This window comes from Miniopterus natalensis, chromosome 4, assembly GCF_054644295.1.
Source record: "Miniopterus natalensis isolate mMinNat1 chromosome 4, mMinNat1.hap1, whole genome shotgun sequence".
Classification (NCBI taxonomy): Eukaryota; Metazoa; Chordata; class Mammalia; order Chiroptera; family Miniopteridae; genus Miniopterus; species Miniopterus natalensis.
Genome location: NC_142084.1, coordinates 78,810,414 through 78,836,121, shown reverse-complemented (window position 1 = coordinate 78,836,121; position 25,708 = coordinate 78,810,414). Strand labels below are relative to the sequence as shown.

General features: G+C 50.8%; 1 protein-coding gene across 1 annotated transcript; it reads right to left on the bottom strand.

Moving 5' to 3' along the window:
- Positions 1-734: 734 nt before the first annotated feature.
- Positions 735-16,841, bottom strand: ARF1 (ARF GTPase 1). The gene is made up of 5 exons (XM_016203514.2): positions 16,799-16,841; positions 2,597-2,781; positions 2,403-2,513; positions 2,202-2,326; positions 735-2,072 (listed from the first exon to the last, which is right to left on the bottom strand). The coding sequence occupies exons 2-5, from the start codon at positions 2,742-2,744 to the stop codon at positions 1,911-1,913; spliced, it is 546 nt and encodes a 181-aa protein (XP_016059000.1). The 5' UTR covers positions 2,745-2,781; positions 16,799-16,841; the 3' UTR covers positions 735-1,910.
- Positions 16,842-25,708: the final 8,867 nt, after the last annotated feature.

Genomic DNA, 25,708 nt, shown 5'->3' with positions numbered 1-25,708 from the left:
GCTGCCCCATACCCCATGAGTCTGCTCTGCTTCTTCCAGGCAGCGCAGAGCTCTAGGTGCACCACCCCTTTCCCCCCTCCAGCTGGGGGGTATACCTGCAGCCACTCACCACCTCATCCACGAAAGAATGAAAACTTACAATCGCACTGGAGTAAAGACAAAACCCAGGCTAGATTCATTGTTATAAAATATATTCAATTTTGCCTCTGTCTTCAATGCCCTGGCCCTGGTTCTCAACCTGTCAGTGAGACTAGATAACAGGGCAGAGAGTTGAGCCACACACAGGGCTGGATGCCTTTGGAAGAAGGACACCTGGATCTTGGATTGGCCAGATAGCACGGTGCCCAGAAGGGCTCCAGGTCAAAGGGACAGCCCCCAAGGAGCAGGTAGGGGGCCCACAGCACCCAATGGGCACCATGGCAATGCTCCTAAAGCAATGATAGGGAAATAGACCAAGGGCTTCCATCCCTTCTAGGGGCATCTCCACAGATGATCCCAGGTCCTGGCCTCTTAGGCACACCCCACATGGGGACCTGTTGGTCCTCTCTAGGCCTGGCATCACGAAGACTGGACCAGGACTGGGAACTGGACTGCCAGGGGATTAATGAGGAAGCCCCCCAGGGGTACTGGCAGGAAAACTGGTCTGGGTAGGTCAGGGATTGGCCATATTCCCTAAGCCATTGCTGTCTATGTCCCAGCCTTGTTCAGCAGCACCCAAGCACTGGAAAGCCATGAAATAGTTAAGAGATTTTATTCTAATAGCTATAATTACAGTGCTTGTTTGTCGAAATGAAAACTGAAAACAAGTATACAAAACAGTTGATTACTAATCGTGTATTGAAAGCAGTAAGAGGTTCCACAACACCAGATAAACCAGTTCTGAGGTTTTCCCCAAGATAAATTTTAACAGCTCCAGCTTCTTCAGTGTTTATCAAAATACAAAAGAAAAAAGTAGAGGTTGTTGTTTTTGATGTCAAATCTGATCCTTGCAGGCTGAGGGAGTGAAAGCACATGTGGACGGGGCAGGGGCTCTGAGGAGCTAGACTCTAAGATGACTGGCCACCTGTCTGCGCTCCTACTAGTGAGACCCAGGCAACCTGGAGCAAGTGAGCGTGCTTGGGGACCATGGGGGGGCTCCTGTTCTGACCAGAGTGGTCCCACCAAAGCACCTATGCTGACCCACACTGACCCAAGAGAAGGCTGCGGTCCCTCTAAGGGGTGAATGGTGGCTGCAGCCCCCACCCCATTCCCTGGGCAGTGGTGTAAGCACAGGTACAAGCACAAATGCTATGGGATGCAATGACCCAGTGAGATAGAGCCAATCAGGGACTGTAAGTGACCATGCAGAATGTATTGTGGCTGGTTCTGCCCACTGCACGCTCCAGACGGGAGACAGACCACAGGTGGACTGGACTCAAGCCATTACTGCAGAACCTACACTAGGCACATTTCTCCCTTCTCTGTGTTCAAGTGTCTCCTTACCTTGTATTTTTAACTATTATAAAAAAATGCACTGAGTTTGGGTTAAAAACCAACCACCAAAATGGATCTCAACACAGATCTAAAGCCCAGATGAGGAGCACTGAGCTGATCTCACAGCAACTCCTAGAGGCCCCGGGTGCCTAAAATCCCTTCTCAGTACTAAACAGTGGGTTGATTCTCTTTTTACAATAAAAAAAGCTGAGTAATATTGCATAGGAGTACCAGAAACTGCCTCAATGGAAACAAGAACTATTTACATTAAATAAAAACCCGGTTGCAGGCTGCGTCTGCACATGTACAGCATGATGAAGCACACTGGGACCGACCATGGAGACAGCTTCTGGCACTCACACCACAGGGGCACATTTGCCACATGAGAGGAAAGCAAGGGTGAAGGAGGGAGTGAGGGGGGAAGAGAAGAGTTCGGCTCACTTCTGGTTCCGGAGCTGATTGGACAGCCAGTCCAGTCCCTCATAGAGCCCGTCCCCACTGGTGGCACAGGTGGCCTGAATGTACCAGTTCCTGTGGCGCAGAGAGTGCAGACCCAGCTTGTCCGTGATTTCAGCTGCGTTCATGGCGTTGGGGAGGTCCTGGTGGAAAGGGCAGGGTGGCATGGCAGCCATGTGTCATGAGGAAGACTGGGACCCCTCCCCATCTGACCTGTGATCCCTTCAGACTCCCAGCCCCTTGGGGTGGCTTAGTAGCACTCAAGTACGTACCTGCTTGTTTGCAAACACGAGCAGAACAGCATCCCTGAGCTCGTCTTCCGCCAGCATCCGCATGAGCTCCTCTCGGGCCTCATTCACACGCTCTCGGTCATTGCTGTCAACAACAAAGATGAGACCTGCCAAGGAACAGGCATTAGTGAAGGCACTGAGGGCACTCAACCTCTCCCATAGGCCATGGCCCCATGCCCTCACCTTGTGTGTTCTGGAAGTAGTGGCGCCACAGAGGCCGGATCTTGTCCTGGCCACCCACGTCCCACACGGTGAAGCTGATGTTCTTGTACTCCACAGTCTCCACATTGAAACCTGCAGGAGCATGACCCAGTGTGAGCCAAGCCCCTAGCTGCCCCAGCCCCCTCCCCCAGCCCCCTGTGGCCTGACCTCCTCACCTATGGTGGGGATGGTGGTCACGATCTCACCCAGTTTCAATTTGTACAGGATGGTGGTCTTCCCTGCAGCGTCCAGGCCCACCATGAGAATGCGCATTTCTTTTTTGCCAAAAAGGCCCTTGAAGAGGTTCGCAAAGATATTCCCCATGCTGTAGACCAGAGGGAGAGACACTGGCCAGAGAAACCTGCAGAGATAAGGAAGGGGTCCCCTGGTCTCTTTCTGTGCTACCCAGGGTTAGCAGCACAGGAGCAGCTCAGAGACAACCTACCCTCCCACCATGAACAGAGAGACAAACACCCTGTTTCCTCCTAGAAACTCACAGGGCAGGAGCTAAAGAAATTCTAGTTCCTAAGCTACAGAAAAAGTCCCGTCTGCTGGATATCTCAAGCCTCCTCCCCCTTCCCCATCACCCTTAGAAGGGATAGTCTGGGAACCCTAGGAATAGGGCTGATCTTTAGCACCTGACATTGATGGCTTTCAAAGGAATGCTAGTAAACCCTCTCCAATCCAACACAGAACTTTTCAAGGGGGACAGAAACAACTGAACCAAGGCCCCACAGTGTCAATTGTTCTACCAAGTCCCAGGGAAAGATGGCCCACACTCAAGATGACAAATGCATGGGGAGCTAGTCTCCCCACCCCCGAACAAACCAGAAGCCAACCTTTTCCAACACACTGAGAGCTCAGCACTTGCCCCACAGCAGGCCAGACATGGGGACCAACAACACCTGGGCACTGAGTCCAAGGAACAACAAGGGCCCCAGGGCAGCACTGTCAGGGGCGCTCTTTCCCACCAGTGGAGGCCACCCCTGTCTCAGAGAGAAGGAGGTCTGGCCCATGTGGTGTGGCAACATGCTTGTGTGAGAACATTCATGCCATGTCCCAGCCACACTCACCCCAGGCTTCCCTCACTCAGCAGAGCAAAATCACTGGGACATCATCCAGTCAACTACTATCCAAGGTCAGAGAGCAGGCAGGAAGGGACAGGAGGCCATGGGCTGGGAAAAGTAGGTTCTCAGTCCCAGATGGCCCCCAGGGCATTGGAGCTGCCAGGCCTGGCTGGCTTCTCCACACTGCAGCACTGTCACTCTTCAACTTTTATTCCAAACAAGGAAAAAAACGATCACTTTCTCAAATGGTGATTCACCTGCTCCCAGAAGTAGCTAATAGCTCCTGGTCTTTGGGCTCTGAAAAAACACTGCTGAGGTCAGAGGCCAGTGAAGAACATCATATGGGCCTAGCACAGATATGCCCCACTGTACCCCACTTGTGGGGCATGTCCAGACCCCCACCGACCCATGTCACCCCTGATGAAGGGCTCAGGTGGAGTCACCAGGTCTCTCTATTCTAAGGTCTCTCCACCTGAGCACTGAGTGACAATGCACACACCCCGCTCATCAAACATCCACCCTTTCAGGTTTCAGCACCTTGACATATCCTGGCTTAACTACTGCCATGACAACTGTCAAATGGTGGTTTTCTATCTAGTCATTCCTTCCAGCTATTCCCATTCTTTGCTGTAAGAAACCACTTTTCCTTCTCCAGGTATCAACATGAACGTGAACTCACACACTTCTCTTTCACTCAATGGGTCAGAACCAGCTGCCCCATTTTGAATGTGATGTTCTAATGGTCCCACCCTGCCCAGGAGAGCTCCTTCCAAACTAGCTTCAGTACATTTTTGACACTTTTTAATTCTTTTTGGTTTTGAACAATATTACCCATTCAAAAAATTAAATTTTAAAATTTAAAAAGATTTTTACTGTAACATTTCCTTTTCTGCAAACATCAAGTTTTCCTTAATACAAAGGATAAAAAATTATGGAACTCAGAACAAACCAACCACACATCTGTCTCATTTCACTCCTGAAATCACTACGGATAAGGTGATGCCTAACCCACAAGGATAAAAAGAATAGGGGGAGACACATTCTGGGAGCTAACACAGTGTGGGTGGGGTCTGACTGCATGCTCATCCTTGTGACCACCTTGGAACAACTGAACCAGGGGCGCTGACTCCGCTCTCCAGGCTGAGGAGTGAAGGCTTATGTTGTACTGGAAAGTAAGGGATGTGGTGCACTCTATGGGGAGGCATAGGAACCCAGAGGCCTCAAAGCAAGGACCTATGGAGGCCCCCAAACCAGCTACATCCTATCTCCCTTTAAGAATTCCCCGTGCAAGAGACCAAAAAAAAAAAAAACACACAAACAAGGAATATGGAGGGAGGCAAGACGGGAAACAGAGACTATTTCAAAGGAAAACAAATAAAACCCTAACCCACACACAGCCTCCCAGTGTTAACAAGGTGGGATGTGCTGCCCAAGAAACAGCAGGGTGTTAACACAGGGAGTGATAGCGCAGACCTGACAAAGTGAAAAATCCACAAAAAACATGGATAAGAAAGGGAAAACTAGGAGAATCTGAAAGATCAACATCTTCCTTGGGCACGGTGATGACTTTTTAGACACAACACCAAAGCCATCACCCAAGAAAGAAATAAGTGACAAGCTCAACTTTAGCTTCTACTCTGGGAAAGACACTGTCCAGAGAAGGAAAAAACATTTGCAAAAGATACATCCAATAAAGGACTGTTGTCCAAAACACACAAAAACTAGTTAAAGCCCAACAATAAGAAAATAACCAACCTAATTAAAAAATGGGGCAAAGACCTTTTATGTTGATTTTTGTGAAGGGGATACTTTAACACTGAAACAAAGAAATACGTACAGAGAAGGCAAATGAACCATGAAAAAATGCTTCACATCATAGGCCCTCAGGGAAGTGCAAATTAAAATCATGAGCCACCACTACATACCTACTAGAATGGCTAACATCCAGAACACTAACAACATCAAATTTGGGTGAGGATGTGGGGCAACCGGAGGGAATGCAAAATGGTGCAGCCACTTTAGAAGATAGTTTGGCAGTTTCTTACAAAACTAAACATACTCTTACAACCAACTGTGCTCCTTGGCATTAAATCAAAGGAGTTGAAATTTTATATCCATACAAAAACCTGCACACAGATGTTTACAGAAGCTGTATTCGTAATTGCCAAAACTTGGGAGCAACCAAGATGTCCTTCAGTAGGTGAATGAATAAACAAACTGTGCTACCACCATATGATGGAATATTATTCAGCACTAAAAAGAAAGACATGGAGAAAACTTAAATGTGTATTACTAAGTGAAAGGAGCCAATCAGAGGAGGCCACATACTGTACAATCCAACTATCTGACATTCTGGAAAAGGCAAAAACTAGGAGGCAGTAAAAAGAGCAGTGGTTGCCAGGGGTTGAGGAGACAGGAACGATGAATTGGAGCAGACAATTTCAGGGCAGTGAAGCTACTCTGCATGATACTGCAATGGTGGACACATGTTATTATCCATTGTCCAAACCCACAGAATGTACAAACACCAAAAGTGAACGTACTAATGTACACTATGGACTCTGGATGATGATGTGTCCATGAAGGTTCATCAGTTGTAACAAATGCACCATGGGGGGGGGGGGGGGGCGCTGATAGTGGGGATTTCCCACACCATGTGTGTATGGGAAATCTCTGTACCTTCCCCTCCATTTTGCTGTAAACCTAAAACTGCTCCCTTAATAAAAAAAAAAAAAAAAAAAAAAAATCAACATCTAAGATGGAATTAAACCCACTTACTGAAGGCAGACTAAAATCTAGAACACCAAGGGTCAAGGAACTTTACACTTAGCATCCAGAGAGATCAGACAGAAGCAGTACTGTCAACCTGTAAACTACCATACCAGCCAAAGTATGGTTTAAATACAAGGCAGAGCAAAACTCAGGTGAGAAATGCCAAGAGCCCGCAAGTAATGGGAGCCTCCAAGGTGATGGGAAGACACAGAGCCAGGCGTGAGCAGTGGCCAGCCCACACATTACTACCTACGCTGTTTAAATATGGGGCTCACCAATACAAGGGGAATTGGGAAAAACTAATGACACACAGAAAAAAATTCAAGGATAAAAACAAACAGAAGGTAATTTTTGGATTTCCTGTGGGAAAACATAAGACAGTCACCTCTTGGCTCAACAGTGTGCAATGTTCACTTAGTCACGATACTGTTACTGTTATTGCTAAGGCCAGAACTTACGGGGTCAAGGGCCCACCCCCACCATCCAAAACAGACAAACTCATTCAGAGGTACAGGCAAATGATGAAAAGGCTTGTCCCTGACAAGCAGTATGGAGGCCTGCTATTTATGCTTGTTTTATTGTTAAAGTATGCCCCTCACAAAAACTGACAAAAAAACCCCACCTAGGCACCAAGGCGTTAACAAGGTTACCTGTACCCTCCCCAACCCCACTAGAGCAGAGGGAACATCTCCAGGTAAACCCCCCCACACCTGGGTGTGGCCTCTATATATATGTCCCTACCTCTACCTTCGGCCTGTGTCTGCCAGCCCCGATTACGAGCACAGCATGGTCCTCTCCTTCCCCAGTCGGTTTTTAAACAGATAAAAGTTATGGCGCCCCATAGAGGGAAGAAGTCACACTTGGTGGCAGAACCAGGATGGGGATGAGCACCAAGACTCAAGATTTAAGATACTATACTATGATACATAGCATTTGGTCTCTCCCCATTACAAGCATATATACCCACCCCTGCACCTGGTTCAGGGACCTTGGTGACTTTCTGGCTTGTCCCCTCAGCACCGTTTACTGCTTTGTCAGAGGTCCAGACCTAACACAGTATCTGCCGTAACAGAAAAGTTCAACACTGGCCACAGAGTTGTGCCATCCTTTTAGCACAGGTTCCAACTTGTGGGGACACCCAGCCCAGGTGCTATTTCACCTTTTACTCTACCAGAATCCTGCACACTCAAGTCAAAACCCGTTTTTCAGGTTCATCATATTAATGAACAGAGAAGACACTTATTTTCTCAGCAGAACCCCTCCTCCCCACCTGTGAGTCTGTAACTGACCAATCTAGAAGATGCAAGAGTAACAAGGGTACTTCTCTGAGCACAGACACAACCTTTAGGGTAGCATTCCAGCATTAAAGCCAAGAATAGAACACAACTCCCACATGCAAAGATCTAGAGGCCAACAAGGCCAATGATGGGGCTATGGGGCCTCCCCTCCCTGGGGAAAACATCCACCCCACTCCAATAAATGACTGCTTTAAATGCTGAAGAGAAATACATGTACCTGTGCCCTCTACATCTCCACCAAGCCTTAGTGGTTTTATGAGAAGCAGAGACAGCTCTTGTTTGCAATCAGAGTTGTGCAACTTGTCTCTGCAGAAGGAAAGTCTGTCAGGTTTTCTGAAACCGTTAGAGCTGGTTTATGTAACAGAATCTCTTTAACAGTGAACACCTAGATGACCTGAATGGTTGGGATCACTAGGAAGACACCACCAACATAGGGCGTAGTTTGGGAAACAAAACTGTGATCCAGGGAGGCAGAAAGTGAGGACTTAACTCCACACTGTGCTCCACTCGTCTCCTCTGTAAATGGGAGTTCAGGTGGATGAATCTCTTTTTGGGTGACAGAGCTTTTTGGTTTTTTGCCTTCAAGTTTACTGAGGTGTAAGTTATATACCATAAAATGTACAGTTCTCAACAGTTCATTTGTTTTAATATCTGCGAAAAATGAATAAAGTGAAGACTTCCCTTAGGAACTGACATACATTACAAAACATTTTAAGAGTTTCATGAATGAGCAACTGCCTGTGGCAGTCACATATGTACTTAGATTATCCATTGTTGGAAAGCCCAATTCATCCCTGAATTTAAATTTAAAGGTGGATCCTTTACTTTCACAGGCTGCAAACTGCTTTTTGTACATCACCTTGGGACTCCAGCACACCAGCGAAATAAAGCCTCAAGCCATTAACTCTGTCAGTCAGTCCAACATTCAATTTCCACAGCTCTAATGTTTTTCTGCATTTGAGTAGTATACCACATTTTGTCACTATTTTATAAAAATTAGCGTTAAGAGGAAAACAGAATGTGCCAATACTAGTGATAAGAAGGTATACCTCACAGGCCTAATACAATTATGACAAAGATATGCATCAACAACAGGCACAGAACAACAATCAGCCTGAGACACTCAACGAATCTAATTAAGTTGACAGAACTTCAGATATAATTGATATAAGCACTGTATTTGTTCCAGGTGTACAATATAATGATTTGATATGTGCATATATTGTGAAATGATAACCACAAAAAAGTCTAGTTAAATAATGCCCACTACTTCGCCTAATTAAAACTGTTTTTCTTGTAATGAGAACTTTTAAGATCTACTCTCTGAACTACATTCAAATGTGTACGATACAGTACTGTTAACTACAGTCAGCACCCTGTACATTAACTATCTTATGACTGTCAGTTTGTACCTTTTGACCCACCCCCCACCCATTTCCCCAACCCTGAACTTTCTTTTTTTTTTTTTTAATATTTTTATTTTATTTTAAATATATCTTTATTGATTTCAGAGAGAGGAAAGGAGAGGGAGAGAGGGAGATAGAAACATCAATGATGAGAGAGTCACTGATCAAGCCCACAACCCGGGCATGTGCCCCGACCGGGAATCAAAAACCCAGATCGCCTGGATCCCAGGTCGATGCTCAGCCGCTGAGCCATGCCTGGCTGGGCCTCAACCCTGAACTTTCAACAAACAAAAGGACATGCAACAATATTCTAGAACTGTTATCACTCTGGTCTGCATCTAAAGATGAGTTTCGATAAGACGTTTTTCAAAACAAAACTTTCAGGATGTTTTGCAGGAACCAATCAGGCACAAGGGTTGGCCTCTATGCAAGATTATGCCCCCCCCCCCCCCCCCCCCCCCCGAGAAGGCCAGTATCTTACACTGGAGGGCTGGTCTCTAATACATCCTTTACACAGCATCTCCCACACCTGAAGGAGGGCATTACCTGTCAGGTCTGATTCTTAGGAGGAACAACCAGTGAAATTCAATTTAGATCACTCTTTGCCAGCTTAAGACTCAAGATGAAATTCTTAAAATGATAGCTAGAAATGAGTTTCATTCATGTATGTGACTGTTGATTGGCAGTAACATGAAGTTAACACCCAAGAGCCACTGTCACTGCCTAACTGAACAGACACCTAGCAACCACAAGGCACATGTAAGAACAGCATAACTGCAATTAATCCTATTTACCATTGCCTACAAAAGCCAAAGCATTTAATCAAACATATTTGTTTTGCAGCTCCCCTTTATTCACAATCTTAAAGTTTTACTTATTATTTAACATAACTGTACTCAAAGCAATTTACCAAACACACAATGTCCTGAAATCTACAGATGGGGGGCAAATAACCAGATGGGCCAGCCCAAATGAAAACAATATCCATGTGGGACACTGAACCCAAATGTCACAGGGTCTCCACTGGAGTGAAACCAGGATGGAGGAGACCCACAGATGAGGCCTGCTTGGAGCTGTGCCGGGAACAGCTCTCACAGCTCTGTGCACCTGTCCTTGTGGACCTGCTTCTCTGTATTTCCTCCCCCAACCTGTCCCTGGGCAGGTCTTCCAGAATAATCCTACATTCCTGACCGCCCTGCAGCCTTGCAGGCCTCTCTGAGTATTCTCTGGCCTGTGGAATGGAACAACTTAATCAATCAGGTCCTACAGGCCCTGATGTGGGCACATGGTCTCCTGTTGAGGGGTCACAGCACCCTAATGAGCACTTCCACTCTGGCAGTAAGAGCACAGATACCCTCTGTCTGACCCCAATTGCAGTTAAATCTGAAGGACCTGTTACTAGGAAAAAAAACAACAAAGATAAAAAATACAATTTTGTGTTAACCCACAACAAATTAAACTGAAAACGGAGAAAATTAATTTCTGACTAAAATGCAAAGCAGGATTTAATCAACCATGGGCAACTCTAAAGCACCCAGAAACCCTGAAAAGTGTCCTACCACCAACCCCTTACTAATTTTGCAAATTATCAGTTAGTGGTCCTTTGGAAGTCAATTAGAATTCTTTCAATCCAATACAGTGGAAACTAGAGGACGAGCAGTTTGGGATCAGCTTGAAGCTCCTCAGCAAGTTGCCTGGGCGTGTTCTGACCCCAGCTGTGGTCCCAGTGCCCTCGCCACACCCATCTCTTCATGCTGTGCCTACCAAGCCCTTTGCTCAACCTCTGAAAGCCAAGCTCAAATGCCACCACCTTCCACAGGAAGGTCAGTTCCTCTCTATTCTCAGCACACCCTTGACACACCTTAGAGCGAATAGTCACCACACTCACAAAAGGAAAAGCTGTGCGAGGAAAACAGAGCTGGGCACACAGAGGCCTACAATACTCAGTGAATCCAACTGACAAGTGGAAAACGAGAGTGCAGCAATGGCAGTGCCTACGCCTCCTCCCTCACCTGATCCATAAGCTCTGTTCTTGGAGACCTCTAGGTCAAGCAACATCAAAGCTGCTTGTCAGGCCCAGCCAGTATGGCTCAGTGGCTGAGTGTCGACCTAGGAACCAAGACATCATGGTTCAATTTCCGGTCAGGGCACACAACTGGGTCTTGGGTTCAATCCCCAGTAGGGGACATGCAGGAGACAGCTTGACAGATGATGTTTCTCTCTATGCCTCTCCTTTCCTCTGTCTCTCTCTCTCAAAAAACAAAAACAAGCTGCTTGTGACATCTGGGCCCCCTCAATGCAGCTAGCAGCTTCAGCCCCTGGCATGCACCCACCCATACACCCAACAAAAGGAAAGGTGGGCACACCACAGTCGTGGGTTTCAGTTCTAGTAGTAAGAACATGAAGAGAGAAAACAATTCAGGATTCTGATTTCTTCTGTGAAGTAAATCATGTTCGTTACTTCACTCCTTTAATCATGTGGCCACTGCAAACATGCAGAAGCATCCAGTCTCTATTCTGGTGCCTTCTCAAAGAGGCCACCCAGGTCCACCATTCAACCAGCACTAGGGTGGGGCTCTAAGACCACTCTCCATACCCTTGAAGAAAAAGGGAACTGTAACAATGAGCCCGCAGAGCCCTTCCAAGCCTCAGAATGGCAGGCAGTCCCCACGGCTTTCTTGGCAGAGGGGCTTTGGTCAGGGGTTAAGCCAATCTCCAAAACTTGATTTTTGCCTTCAGGGAACTTTCCTTTTGAAAACAGAGTTTACAAAATTGCAGCCCCACCTCTTTTTCCAAAGCACTGGCTTCCAGACGACACAGAAAAGGAAAGTGTAAGAAGGAGCTGAGAGCCTGTTAGATTCCCCCCACCTCTGGAACAAGCCCCCTGCCAGACCTGCTACAGTGGCAGCCAGTGCCAGCTCAAGCACTCAAAGGGGTAAGGGGGCTCAGGATGCCCTTATTCTCATCCTCCAAGAAGCTGCTCTTGACTGAGAGGCCACAGCAACCTCTCAATGGGCTTTTTCCAACCTCTGGTCACACTTTAGAAGGAAGCCCTGGTGTCAGGGAAATCTCATTCACACGCCTGCTCATACCAGCCTCTGCTTAAAATCTCCCAGATCCCTGCCACTGCACTGCCCACTATATTCTGCGTCTGGCACAAGCACACCCCCAACACTGCCCTTCTCGGCCATTTACTCCTGGGGAGTGTGGCCCCTAAACATGCCCCCATATTTTTATTCCCAGCTAGAAACCCTCCCTCACCCCCAGAGCCCATTCCCCTCAACACACAAATCTCCCAGCAAAATCTAACCCTCCTGCCCTTCTCTACTTTAACACTAAGCAACTTTCTCCCAGTTTCTTAGACTCAAACCCCAGAGATACCCACAATCCCTTTCACCATTCCTCTTATCCCCAAATGTCTGCTTGACCAGCAAGTCCTACTTCTCCCTTTGAAAGATGTATCCCCACCACCAGGTGCCTGTGCCCTGGTGCAGCCACCTCATCTCCCCTCTGGCACCTCAACAGCCTGTAGCTTCTACTCCACAAGGTATTCTCAGCGCCAGCAAGAGGGGACTATAGGATAAGTCAGATGACTCAGATGTGAATTCAAGTCCTTACACAGGTCAGAACGGGCATTTCACAGCACCACCTTTACTATCCTGAAAGGAAGCTAGCAGACAACACAACCAACATCTGCTCTCATTGTAAAATATCCATTATACATTGCCCAACTGTAATATAAATACGAAACGAAGGATAGTGACTTAGAATAAAATACCTGCTTCAATGCTAGGCTTGCTTTCCCTTTCTGCTCACTGCCAGGACCCTGCATCTCCACTAGGCCCCATTCTGCCAGTGGGGGCCTCCTCTGCCCAGAACTCATCATCTTCGTCACACTTCCATCTTCCTCCACTGTGTACCTCCCTGGGCACCCAAAGGATTCACCATCAAGGAGAGGATAAAAAGAACTGTAAAAGAGCACTTACCAGGGCCCTTAGGGATTAAAAAGCAAAAAAATTAATCACACATGCCTACAAATACACTTTCCCTAAAAATTAGTTTGTCAGGAAAAACCTATCAAGTCAACAATGAATTTCAAGCTGCTTTAAAATTATACATGAGTGGTACAGTCAGAACATTCCTTTGATGGTTCAGTGAGGAGACCAGGGCTGTGGGGACACTGTGACTCCTCAGGGCAAAAGTGAGAACCTCACCAATGTGCAGTACACAGGAGGATATATACACAATCTGCTTCCTACACCTGCTCTTAGGTGCGTGCAACTGGTGACTCAATACATTTTCACTGATCTCCCCAAGAATTGGCAAGATCCAATATCACTTTGACACAAGAGAAATGCTAGAAGCTATAATTTTAAGCAAAGTTTCACCACCCAAATATAAATTAATGGATCCGATCAGTTAATTAGGAACTGCATACTCATCTACAGAGGAAACTTCAAGAAAAATACATCATTACCAACAATTTTTAAAAGAATCCTGAATTTCTGAATCCCATGATCAAAACACTGGCACATATAACGTTGCCTTCATTCCTATTCTTTGTGAATGGGTCTAGACAGAATCTTAAAATTGCTTTCTTGGTCATTTGTATCTAAGTCAAATTGAGAGGGTGCTGCAAAAACAATCTGACATATAATACAAACTGTAAGATGATAGCTATTTTACATTATGACTTGCTAGCTCGCTAGCATCCCTCTGAGGAGCATTACTTATTAAAACTCTGATTAAACATTAATTAATGTTTCCAAAATGCACTATACACTTTAACTTCTGAAAATGTGCACGGACCATACCTGGGCCTCCTATTAATTTATGCCCTATACTAACAGTCACACCCGTGGCCTCAGAGATGTGTAAAATAGAATCATTTCCAATTGCTACGTGTGTAAAATCTGCTCTCCTCCCTCCCCTCTTCCCTTTCTGTCTGCTGATGACAGGCTGCCAAGCTCTTGTTGCCACTGTGTGCAAAAAATAGGAAACAAGGGTGTTAGGGACAAGGAGGTAGGTTCCTGCATTAGACAGACTTACCATTCCTCTCCTAGGAATGAGAAGCTTTGATGCCCCCCGCCCCCAGTAAATCAGGTCATCTGATCCATCTGAGAATTCTGAACATCTTCCAGAATAGTGACACAGCTATAGTCATAACAGGTGCAGTGCAACTGTATTTTAAAGAGTTTCTAGCATAAGAAGATAGAACCTAAAGATGAAGGAAATGAGCTGAGATGTTATGTGTGGCCTGAAATCAAGACCCCCCCCCCCCCCCCTGCATACTCACATATTCCCTTTATTTGCCAGTAGGAAAGGTCATACCCAACCCCAGTAGTAGGTCAAAATCATTTCAAAAAAAACCACTTTAGATGATCCTGGAAGGACACCTCTAATACCATCCACCCCAGTGAAGTATAGAGAGCAAGAGGTAAGTTCTTATCTAATTTTAAGATCCCAAATGAAATTTTTTTCATTCATGTTTCTCTCCCACCTCTGACAGATGTGTACTTTATTTCCTTTCATTCTCCTAATTTACAAAGGTTGGAAGTCAAGGGGAAGAATGTTCATGGGACAATGTGCAGAGACAATCATGAATGGCATGGCAAGCCCAGGCTAGCTGGGGTCTGAACACTTACTCAGTAAACTATCACAATCCTTAGGAAGGCTGACCTTACGTGAGCAAAAGCACATTTAAATGCGTATGTCAAAGCAGCATTCAATTTGGAAAATCTGAAGAAAACTGATTCAGCTCTCTCAAACCAAGTTAACATACTATTGATGAACTTGCACACAGTTTTCCCCTTGGTTAGGCTTATTCCTGTGCCCATTTGTCTCTGCATATCATCCCTGAGGCCAACGCTACACAATGAATTCCACTGAAATCTACAGATAAATCAAAATATACCTTCCTACAGTTTCAAGCCCTTCTGGTTTTGGTAGAGGCAGCTTAGCAGGTCTGAATGTGTCTTCAAATTGTGCAAGAGGCAAAGCAAATAGCTAGAACACACGATTTAAAAACCAGAACTGTGAGAAGCACAGAACCAGTTTTTGCTTTCTACTAACTTTCTTAGTGGTGAACAGACAGCATGTGAGTCAGCTATTATCCAAGCCAACTATTTTAAGTCTTTTTAAAGTAGCAATTCTGTATACCTGTATCTGAAGATAGCCCTGATGGGAATAGGATGTTTCTAATGCCAAAGTGATAAGGATTTACTTTTGACAGGACATTCCTGAAGACAGTGACACCTGTAAGGAGGCACAGCTACATTCTGCCCATTATGGAGAGAAAACTTTTATGAGAAAACAGTATACTCTAATAAAGTGGCCAGGTTTGTGATTAACATACACACTCAATTACTCCTAACTTTGTACCCAGCTAGATAGTAACACCACGCATTCAAGTTCTTAGTTTTGGCTACTTGTGGAGGTTGCTGAAAACTCTGAGGACAACACACTTACAACCCCATTTGTCAGATACTAGAATTGCCTCAGCAGAGGGCCACAATGTACCCCAGCAACTCATACTCTTTCAGACACACAGCTGGAAAGGTAAGACCCATCATGCAAAACAGCTGGCAGAATAAAGTGCTGACCACTAGTTCTGAAACAAGTAGTAGAGCTGACCACTGGAACACCAGTAGCAGCATCAACTACACAGCTCTCAACAGTGATTTCCCAAACCACTCCAAAGCGTTTGGATTCCCTCCTCTCCTGCCAATAACTTCTTGTGCAATTCCGCTCAATCCATTTAAAACGACAACTTAGTGTTTTGAGGAAATTGGAGAGTGCCACCTAGCTAAAAAGTGCCGTCGGAGTTTTGACTAGCTAATATTTTAAGTACTCTGTAATTAATTGGCAAGACTTATGAACAAAGCTACAATTTTACAGGCCCTAACCACCTGGATTGTGCAACAAGAAAGTGTTAAGGCGTCCTGCTAGTGAGGCCATCGTTCTATAGGTAAGTTAAAGATTCACCAGGTCGGAAGAGTGTGCTCATCTCTGCCAAGGAGCCCTGGAAGCAAGCTTGGCATTACAGCAAACTTTGATAAAGGGACCCTGCACAGAAGTTCCCATTCAGACCCTAGGACCTCGCCCCACTGCACAGCCCAGGAACTCGGGTCGGGCCCCGCCCCACCCTACCCGTCCCATCCTCAGAGCAAACAGGAACTGGGCTCAAACCCTGGTCATCGCGTGACCTTGGCCGCGTCCCGGGACAGAGGCCTCAGTTTCCTGGTCCTCTAAACCCCGAGGCGAGAGGCGGAGCAGGAAGCGGGGCTTCCTGGGGAGCCCGCGGCCTGGCCGGACTTCCGGGCGCCAGCCCCGACGGCCCTGGGAGGATCGGGGCCATGGCCGAAGCTAAACGGGAGACTGACCCCCGACCTGGCCCAATCGCAACTTGACCTCGACTTGAGCCCCGACAGGAGACTGACGCCGGTCCCCACCTCTGCCCGGCCTCGACTAGACCTCCAGTGCAGCCCTACTCGCCTGCCCCACCGCGCCTCGGTCCCAAGCCTGGCCTCGACCCCGGCCCTAGCCTAGCCTCGACCCTCACCGCCCCATCTTCGCCTTGGTCCCCAGCCCGGCCTCGCCTCGCCTCGCTTCAGACTCGGCACTCACCTTGGCCCCTGGCCCTGCCTCGCCTCGCTTTAGCCTCGGCCCCCACCATGGCCCCCGGCCCAGCCTCGCCTAGCGTCCTTCCTCACCGCGGTCCCCGGCCCGGCGTCGGCCCTCTCCGCCCCACCACTCCAGCCGCTGTAGGCAGGGCCTCGTGCGGCCCAGGCCAGCTCCCGGCCGCAGCCCCCGCCGGCCCACGGCCCCCGCCTCACCCTCGGCAGCCGCGGTGCTGCTACTGCTCCGAGCCAGGCGTTGGTTTCGCTCCCACAAGATGGCGGCTCTGACGGCAGCCACGTCAGTGCCTGCTGCCGCGGGGGACGCTGGGAATGGGGCAGGCCACCGGGGCTCCGCCCACGCCCCGCCTTGGCCCGCACAAGCAGAATCCGGAAGCGGGAGTGCGCTGTGGGGGCAATCCCCGCCCACCGCTGCGCGTGCGCGTGCGCGTGCGCGTCCCACCTCTGCGCGTGCGCACCCCCAACCCCTGATGAAGTCCATCTGCGCCTGCGCTGCACGTCTCTGGTGGTGGAAAGGCAGCATATGGAACCTTAAAACCTGTTTCCTGGTTACGGGGACTGAAGCTCTAGCAGATCCTAGGATTCTGGAAGGGCAGCCAGGCCCGTTTCCCGGTCAGAGGTTCCGCGCGGACGGGCTGGCAGCCCGGTGTTGTGGAAACCGTTGCTACCAGCATTCGGCCGCCGCGGGAAGGGAGTTTCCGGGGCGCCCGCCTGCTGGAGACACCCTCCTCGACCCACGCAGCCCCGTGAGCGCAGGAGTTGGTGCTGCGGAGGAGCTGGCCGCATATCAAATAAAAAGCTGTCAGTAATAGGGGCCGAGCCGGGGCAGCGCTGCCCCCAAGGAGGCCGCTGAGCCACGGTCCAGGTGACAAAAAGAGGTAGCCCCCTCCTCCGGGAAGCCTCCCTGGGCAGATCAGAAGGGAGGCTAGGAGCATCGCGGCCCTCTCCACGTTCTCCAGGCTCGGACCTGGCTGTGAACCCCCACTTGGGACCTTGCTTCGCATCCTGCAGACCTTAGGTATCCCCACCCCCTCCACCTTCTACCTGGGCTCCTCCCTTCCCCTACCCTCGTGCTGCTGCGACTGATCCCCAAGTTGAGTTGGGGAGATTGCGGGGGTGGGGTGGGAAGGCGGTCTTTTCAGCCTCATGCCTTGCATGTTTTGGAGGGTGCAAAACAGTCATCACCTGGGCCCTGGCCTGGCGGAGGGGAGTAGGTCTGCTGCCCCCTTTCTGCCCACCTTGCTCACTTGCTCCCCTTGGGCAGGGCCCTCTCACTGGGCTGGGGCAGCTGGGACCTCACCAGCCTCTAAGGGCTGCCCATACTCCCATGTAGCCCTCTTGCCCCAAACACTGATGACCTCCTCTCCTGAGAGGCTGAGGGCTCTTGGCCCTGTTAGCCAGACCCTTTGGTCCTGGTCACAGCCCAGCCTCCTCCAGACCTCACCACCTATGTGTTCTGGACCTTGGCTCTGATCCCCAATATCACAAACACTCCAAGATTGCTCATGCAAAGTGCCTCTGGGGTCTTTACCTCCAGGGAGAGGCACAGAACCTTCTGGTGGTGCTGGCTCCCAGCCTTGGAGAGCTGACCCATGGCCAGTCATCTGCCAATGCTCATGTGTCCTTAGGAAGGTCCTTTAAAAAATTTTAATACCCAAGGATATTTTTTCCATTGATTTTTAAAAAGTGGAAGGGAGGGAGGAGGGGAAAGAGAGACACACATCAATCAGTTGCCTCCCTCACACCAAAGGGTAGAGGGTTCAATTCCCGGTCGCGGGGCACATACCTGGGTGGTGGATTCAATCCCTGGCCCAAGTTAGGGTATGTGAGGGAGGCAACTGATTGATGCTCTAACCACTGAGCAACACCAGCCAGGGCTAAAAGTTTAATTGTGAAAAATATAGACAGGAAGGAGCATGTGAAAGATACAGAGTTTAAACAAGAACAAGATGGCTTCCTGTGTACCTGCTGGAAGGTTAAGAAATTTACCTTCCTCCTGATTCTGTCCTAGTTTGCCCCCCCTTGGGAAAAAGGGGCATCTTCAGGCCATATAGGTATGGGGATCCCACCTATGACTAGCAGATTTGTCAGGGAGCCAGGAAGTGCCACGCAGCTATCTAGGGAAACAGGCCCCAGTGCTTTCCTGAGGTTACCTTGGGAGCTAGGACCTCCCAGTCCCTCTTCCCTGGGGTTCTGGGGATAGATATCCTGGGGACTCATTGAGTGGAGTGCCTGCCCAACTTTGGCCAGGAAGGGATAAGGTGAGTTGACTAGAGGGCCATCAGCCTGTGTTCCTCCACTGTCAGGCTAAAGCTCCCAGGGCTCAGATCCTCCAGCCTGCCCATGAGCAGGAGGGGAGGTGCCTGGGGTGGAGCTCCTCCCCTCTGGGGGTCCCTGAACTTATATCCAAGTATGCTGAACAGTAAGTTCCCCAAGGAAGGTGGCTGCAAGGACAGAAGAACAGATGGAGCAAAGGGGCAGGAGGGAGAAGGAATAGGAAATGTTTAAATACTCTCCAGGACCCAAGTTGGCAGGCACCTCTGCACCTTCTGTGTGCAGCACCTGTGAAGTGGGCAGTGTCCACCACAGCCTGAGAACTCAGACGGATTGTAAGCCCATTCAAGGTCACACGCTAGGGTTGAGCCCCTGGAACTCTGCCCCTAACATGCCTGTTACGACACCTTTGTTCTTCCTCTGCCCTGCCTGGCCTCTCAGGACACTGAAGCTTCAGCGTTTCTGCAGGCTGCAATGTTATCTTGGACTCCTCCAGTGGCAGGGAGCTCACTACTTAGTTAACACACACAACATTCAGCACCTAGTGGAACAACATTATCCTCTTTAAAGATTCCCTGTATGGTCGGGGGAAAGGAGTCTCTCTGGCTCCCTGTGCTCTGCCACATGCTTGCGGCCCCATTAGGCTGGCCTCTGTGGAGCCCCTGAGCCCAGAGGGGACCCTGAGATGTGTTTCTGACCAGATGGGTGGGTGTGGAGAGGGCCCTGCCCTTCTCTCTGCTAGGCCTTTCTCCCTTACTCTCTTCCAGGCCCATCCCCCAAGCCCACCCTCATGCATGCCCCTCCTAGTGCAGGCTGCAGGAATTGTTATGGCTGCTTTGACAGTACAGCCCCATGAGGTGGCCTGCACAGCCCCCATACCCACACCAAATTCACCAACCCACCCCAGGGCAGCCCTGCTCCTTGGCCTGGCCTGGCCTGGTGTTTGAGGCCAGCCAGGCCTTGATTCCTGTTGCTCTAGTCATGCAGAAATCTCAAAAACCCGTGGGCCACCTGTAGCCACACAGCAACTGAGGGCAGCGTGAGGGTCACAGCCCAGTTCCATGTACATAACAGGTCTCTCTCACTTCAGGGCCCCTCCAAGCATCATCTCTTTCCCCTATACCTGCACCTGCCTCAGTTTCCCCATCTCATGCCAGCCCCTTCCTTCCTGTATCCCTCATATGATCCCCTGACCCAACTGGAGCTCCTTTCTATCCCTGAGACAGGCCAGGACTATTCCCTCAGAGTCCTGCTCTCTCTGCCTGTGACACTGTTTGGGGTGGGCAGTTCTGCTGGCCTCTCCCAGGCACTGTGGCTCTCCCTAGAAGGCCAACTCTACAGGGCAAGGATGTTCAGGGCAGGAGCCTAGTTCTCAGGCTCTCCCCATACCTGGGTGGACAGCAGGTGGGGTGAGTATGGGATGCCCTACTCAATGGGACGCATACAGGGATGCTGAAAACACGTCCTTGTTTTTAAGAGTACCCCGTGGCTGACATTGAGCATTTCCTCCCATTTGGAATGTAGGCGACATTCCCAAACTGTGTGCATAAGACCTATGATTGTGTCAGCAACAGGAACGTCAGACATTTTCATGTCACATCATGGCTGTTGCAAGAACTGTGAATTACTATTTTTGCTCCCTGCTCAGCTGAAATTATGAGGTTGTCAGCTGGTTGGCTTTGTCACCTCCAGTGCTGATAAGGCTAACATCCATGACAGTACTGCCCCCTGTGCCCCACTCCGCACAGCAGAGGTGGCTACTGCAAAACTGCCCTGAAGAAAATCAGCAGCTGTGGGGCAGGACTCATGTGCCTGCCGGCCTCCCCTCCCCAAGAGCCTCCAGGCCAGGTGTGGACTGTCATCAGAAGTAGGAGTTAGGACACAGACTCTCTCAAGGATCCATGTGCTTCTTGCTTGCAGTCCCATTGTTCCAAGCCAAGCCAGGTTGCTTGGACAACACCCAGAGTGAAGTTCAGGTCACTGGGGTCCTGGTGTTCCTGGTGCCTAGCAAGTGGCCCCGTCAGAAGCCCCGTGTGGCTCCCGTTCTCCCTAGTGAAGCCAAGAGCCCCCTTTCCACTGTGCCTACAGCCCTCCGCAAACTGGTCCCCTCTTTCTAGTTCGCAGCTGCAGACACCCCAACCCCTAGCTCCTCAGCTCTGTCCAGACTCCTGCCAGAAGAACCTTTGCCTGGCTGTCCCTCCAGGTGAGCTCCCTCCCTTGTCAGGCCTGTCATACCCCTGTCCCCCACCCCCTCGCTATCTGAAACAGCCCTCCCTGCTCTCTCTCTGTCCCTTGCCTGCTTCCTCCATTGCACAGGACACTTGTAGTCCTTTGTTTCATTGTGTTTGTCTGTGTCCTGTCGCCTAGCAGAGCCTTTGCAGTGGACACCACAGATACTCATGATATCCTGCTGATTGTTCCAGGGCTTATTCTCGGGCAGACGACCAGAGGGAGAGCAGGGCAGGTCTTAGGGGGCAGCCAGCAGGGCCAGTGAGGGGCCACGCAGACTGGATGGGAGGCCTCAGGCCCTTGGGGCCCAGCCCAGCTGTGACCCAGCCAGTGGAGGGCAGGCGGACTTGCTGTTGCCGTCTGAGGCACCCAGAGGTGGTCAGGCGGGGGCGCTCCTGTCCAGGCCACCACTGCGTTGGCTGGGAACTCTCAAACTTTAATTAAAACTCGCCTCCTGCCTGACCCCATTTTGCCATCACATTCTCCACCTAATTAGGGCCCTTCAGAGCCGCGGAGGCTAATTAAAAAGCCCAGTGAAGGTATCATGGTGTCCGAGCATCTGCTACCAGTGCCGGCCTGTGCACACCCTGCCCTAAGCCCCAGAGGGAGGCCCCTTGCCTGTCACTCCTCCTGGGTGGGGATCCTCTCCATGCTTGTGCTATGTGCTGCCTCCAGTTCCGGCCTCTCCAAGGGGGCAAATCATTTGGAGCTCACTGTCCCCGCCAAGGGAGGGTAGGGTAGGTGCTCTTCCAACTCCAGCCTCCACCCCTTCACCTGCCAGCCCATCTGGGGACCCTCTTCTTAGGAGGAGTCTCCAGCCTCTCCCCCTCCTCAGCTGTTGCCTCCACCACCCCTATTATAATTGTCTTTAAGGGGTGGGAAGGTGGAGGGTGGTGAGGGGACGGCGGAGTGTTCCTCTGAAGGGCTCTGAGGGGCACCAACTAGGCTGAGGAGGGTGGGTCTGTTAGGGGTGGGTCTGGAGGTGGGAAGAGAATTGGTCCCTGCAGAAGAACCAGGGTAGGAGGCTTGGCACCAGAGCCCCTTCCCCCACCATGTGTACACACACAGCTCCTCCTCTGGAGTCCTGGTGCCTTGTGTGGGCCCTGAGGTATGGCTGGCACTGGCCTTCCAGGGCCCTCAGTGAACATTGATTCACAGTGATTCGGGAGACACTGAGGGTTATGGCAGCGTGGTGGTAAGAAGGCTGTGGCTGGTGGGATGGAGGGAGAGTGAAGGAAGGCAAGAGTGAACTGCAGGTGTGACTGAAAGGTGTAATGTGAGGTTGCTGAGTGCCCTTGAGCAAATCATGCCCTGGTGAGAGTCAATTTCTCCATCTAACCATAGAGGCCCCCCTTCAGCCCAGAGTGGGACCAGGATGCAAGGGGCACAGGCTGAGGCACTCCAACTCCATCTGTGGGCACTGGGGAGCCATGGGAGGTTCTTGGGCAGAGGAGGGGCTGGCTCAGGGCTATGCAACCCATGATCTCAGTTCTGGAGGTTCTGGCTCATATCTGAATGCTGAAAACGTGTGTGGGAAGAAGCATGTGTGATCTACAGGGCTCCTTCCAAACAGCCTTGCCCTGGGTCCCCAGCCTTGCCTCTCTGGGTGCCGTGAGCTGGCAGGCTGGGCCTTGCCAGGTGGGATAGGGAGGATGAACCTGAGAGGCCGTTGGGGGTTCTGCACGGACCTGTCTGCCTTCCCACCGGCCGTCGTCAAGTGAGGGACAGACAGATGGGGAAGTCCCCTTCTCCCCACTGCTGTCTGCCTGTGCCTGGAATTCCACCATTCACCCTCTTGCATTCCTGTCTTCAGTTCTGCAGATGGCTGCTGGGGTGGGGAGGGGACCTGGAGCCAGTTGAGGGAGGTGACAGGTGGTTGGATGCAGAGTACCCCTGGGAGGGAGGTGAAGGCTCTGGTGAGCATTCTGAGCTTCCTTTGGAGGGGCCTCCCTGCCATGGAAGCCTCACCTCTTCCTAGAAGCCCTCTGGATTAACTGCAGTGCCACCTCCAACCACACAAGCACCTGGCCAGCAGGATTCTGGCCAATGCAAGTCCAGTCAACCAGTTGGCCCCTTGCCTCAGACGCCTGCAGGGAGCAGGTCGACCTCCTTCTTCAGTAGGGAAAGGTTCCCCCACAGAACCAGGCTTTCATGAGTGGGAGGGTGTGCTGTCCCTCCCAGCCAGCCGTGTTTGGGTGGACGAGTCTTGGTCCTTACACCATAAACACCAATTTGCAGGGCCCAAGAGCCAAATGACTGTTTACTGTGCGCTCCAAGGACTCAAATAAAAAAAAAGAGAGAGAGAGAGAGATGAGCAAGGAGCCAGCCTATAGCTAAATATTAATTAGCACCTTCTGACTAGTTACTGTCCCAGCTGCCAGGCTGGGCAATGGCAGCTCCTAGCCTGGGGCCCTCCCCAGGGCTTCCATGGTGCCCTGGGCACCCTGCCTGGTCCTCAAAAGTATAGGAGGCATAAGGGGCCCAGACTGAGGATGTTGGAGCCAGAGAAATAGTGCCCCATGCTCACCTCCTCCTGAAAACCCTCCCAGGTGACCCAGTAGGTGGCAAAGGGGCCATTGTCCAACTCTCCAGGATCAAGGTCACTTGGTGGAGTGAGGGGTGGGGCAGGTGGGAATGTCATCTGTTAGCTGCTCCCACTTTATGATGGGACAGGGAGGGATGAAGAGGGGTAGCCTCATCTTCATGAACTCATACCCCAGAGAGTAGCCTCACCCAACAGGCTTCAGTTTACTCATCAGTACCTATGAACAGGAGGGCTGGCAGTGCCCCCAACCAGTGTAGGGAGGGATACCATCCTGTTCCCCTAAGAGCCTTGGATGTCTCTCTAGGAGGTCGTGCATCATCCACACTGAGCTTGGACTCCAGGCAGCACTGAGCGGTGCAAGGCTGGAGGGCAGTGTGGACAGGTCAGGTGTCTAGCCTCTGCTAGGACCTGGAGGCCAAGGAGCTGTTGGAGAGGAGGCTGATGACTACCAGGTCAAGACCTCAGAATGCCCTGCCTTTGGGCATCCCAATCAGAGGGTTTCATGAAGGGAGACAGGGTTCCAATAAGGAAATGGATGGCAGATAGGAGGGTTGTGGGGCCTGGGCCAGGGAGTCTACTGTAAGGGAGAGTCCAAGGAGTGTGGCCACCCAGGCCATAGGGCAAACACCAGGATGGGCTGTGTTCCCCAGACCAGAGCCCAGGGTGAGGCTGTTTCCCCCAGACCTCAGGGCAGGGCCATGTCCCCCAGACCAGACCCTAGAGCCCCTAGGGGCAAAGTTCAGTCAAGCAGGGTCTTGATACCCACCTACCCATCCAGGCTCTGCTTTGGGGGGCAGGGGCCTTCAACATTTGGGGTAGAGACTGGGCATAGAGTCCTACTGCCCTCGGTTCCCAGCCCTGGGGAGGAGGTGGGGGGTGCTCAGAGTGTCCCTGAAGGGAGGAAACTGAGGCTCCAGAACCAAGAAAGTGGAGGCCAGAGGAGGGGCCCACATCCCTCCAGGACTTCAAAGCCCTTGCTTGGGGAGTGTGAGATTTGCAGGGGCGGGGCCAGGGGCACCCTGGGGCAGGGTGGGGGCCTACCACCTCCGGGGCCTTTAATATGGTTATTCCTCTCCTGTCTCAACTACCTGCGAACAGGCCCACCAGGCCCATTTCCTCCCTCCTAGGGCGGGCAGGACAGGCTGTAAACTCCATGGAGAAGTGTCTTCAGAGGCCACAGGCTTCCCAGCTCTGCCCTCCCTTTGAGTGCGGGTTAAGGGGCTGGCTGGGGGCTGGGCAGGGGTTCATAGGGCCATGCAGATAGATCTTGGCAGGTGAGAGGGTAGCCAGCTAGGCTCTAGCAGTGGCTCTGGATAGAACATTCCACATAAACAAAAGGCAGGAGCAGAGAGGCCCTGGGGAAACATCCCCTCATCCCACTTCCTCTTGCACTGGAGGGAAACTGAGGCTGGGAGAGAGTTGAGGGCTGAGAGGTGAGAGTTAAGGGTTTCCCCTCCTCATTCACATAGGCACTCCCCAGACCCCTTGGGGCCTGTCCTGTGGCTCCATGGGCCTGGGTGCCCCATCCTGGACCTTTTCTGGTGGAGTTCTGTCTCTCTCCACCCTGGAGCGATGCTGGCAGGGATGGTGGGCTTGCCTCGTAGGTCAGCACTCTCCTGGTGCCTCACCTCGTGGAGAGCTGAGACCATCTTCACATTGGTCCTGCTCCCTGGCCTGAAGCTGGGCCTCAAGACCCAGCACCCAGAGGCCAGAGTGGGTCTCTTACATGCTGTGTCCTCAGGCCAATGCCATCTCCTCTCTGGGCCCTGGCCAGACAGAGCCTGTATGTTAGGGGTTTGCAGTCCTGTGACTCAGAGGTGTAGAGACCAGACAGGCAGAACCCCCAGGGTGGTCCCATCTTGTCTCTTTTCATAGGCCAGCCCCACCCATGCCTAGGCTGCCTCTTTGACCCTTTCATCTGTGGAGCCCCTGGCCCCTAGTTCACAGCAGGTGCCAATTAGGGTGGCTCCTGCCCAGCCCCTGACTCAGGTGCTGCATGTCTGTGCTGTCTGCACTGTGGACACACCCACGGTTGGCTCTCGGGAGCACCTGTCACCCCC

What these genes read in the sequence shown, in the direction of transcription:
- ARF1 (XM_016203514.2), bottom strand. Translation starts at nt 2,744, where the DNA reads ATGGGGAATATCTTTGCGAACCTCTTCAAGGGCCTTTTTGGCAAAAAA. An exon ending in GACCACCATCCCCACCATAG is followed by an intron (nt 2,514 to 2,596) that starts GTGAGGAGGTCA and finishes ATGCTCCTGCAG; the next exon opens with GTTTCAATGTGGAGACTGTG. An exon ending in TCGTGTTTGCAAACAAGCAG is followed by an intron (nt 2,073 to 2,201) that starts GTACGTACTTGA and finishes CCTTTCCACCAG; the next exon opens with GACCTCCCCAACGCCATGAA.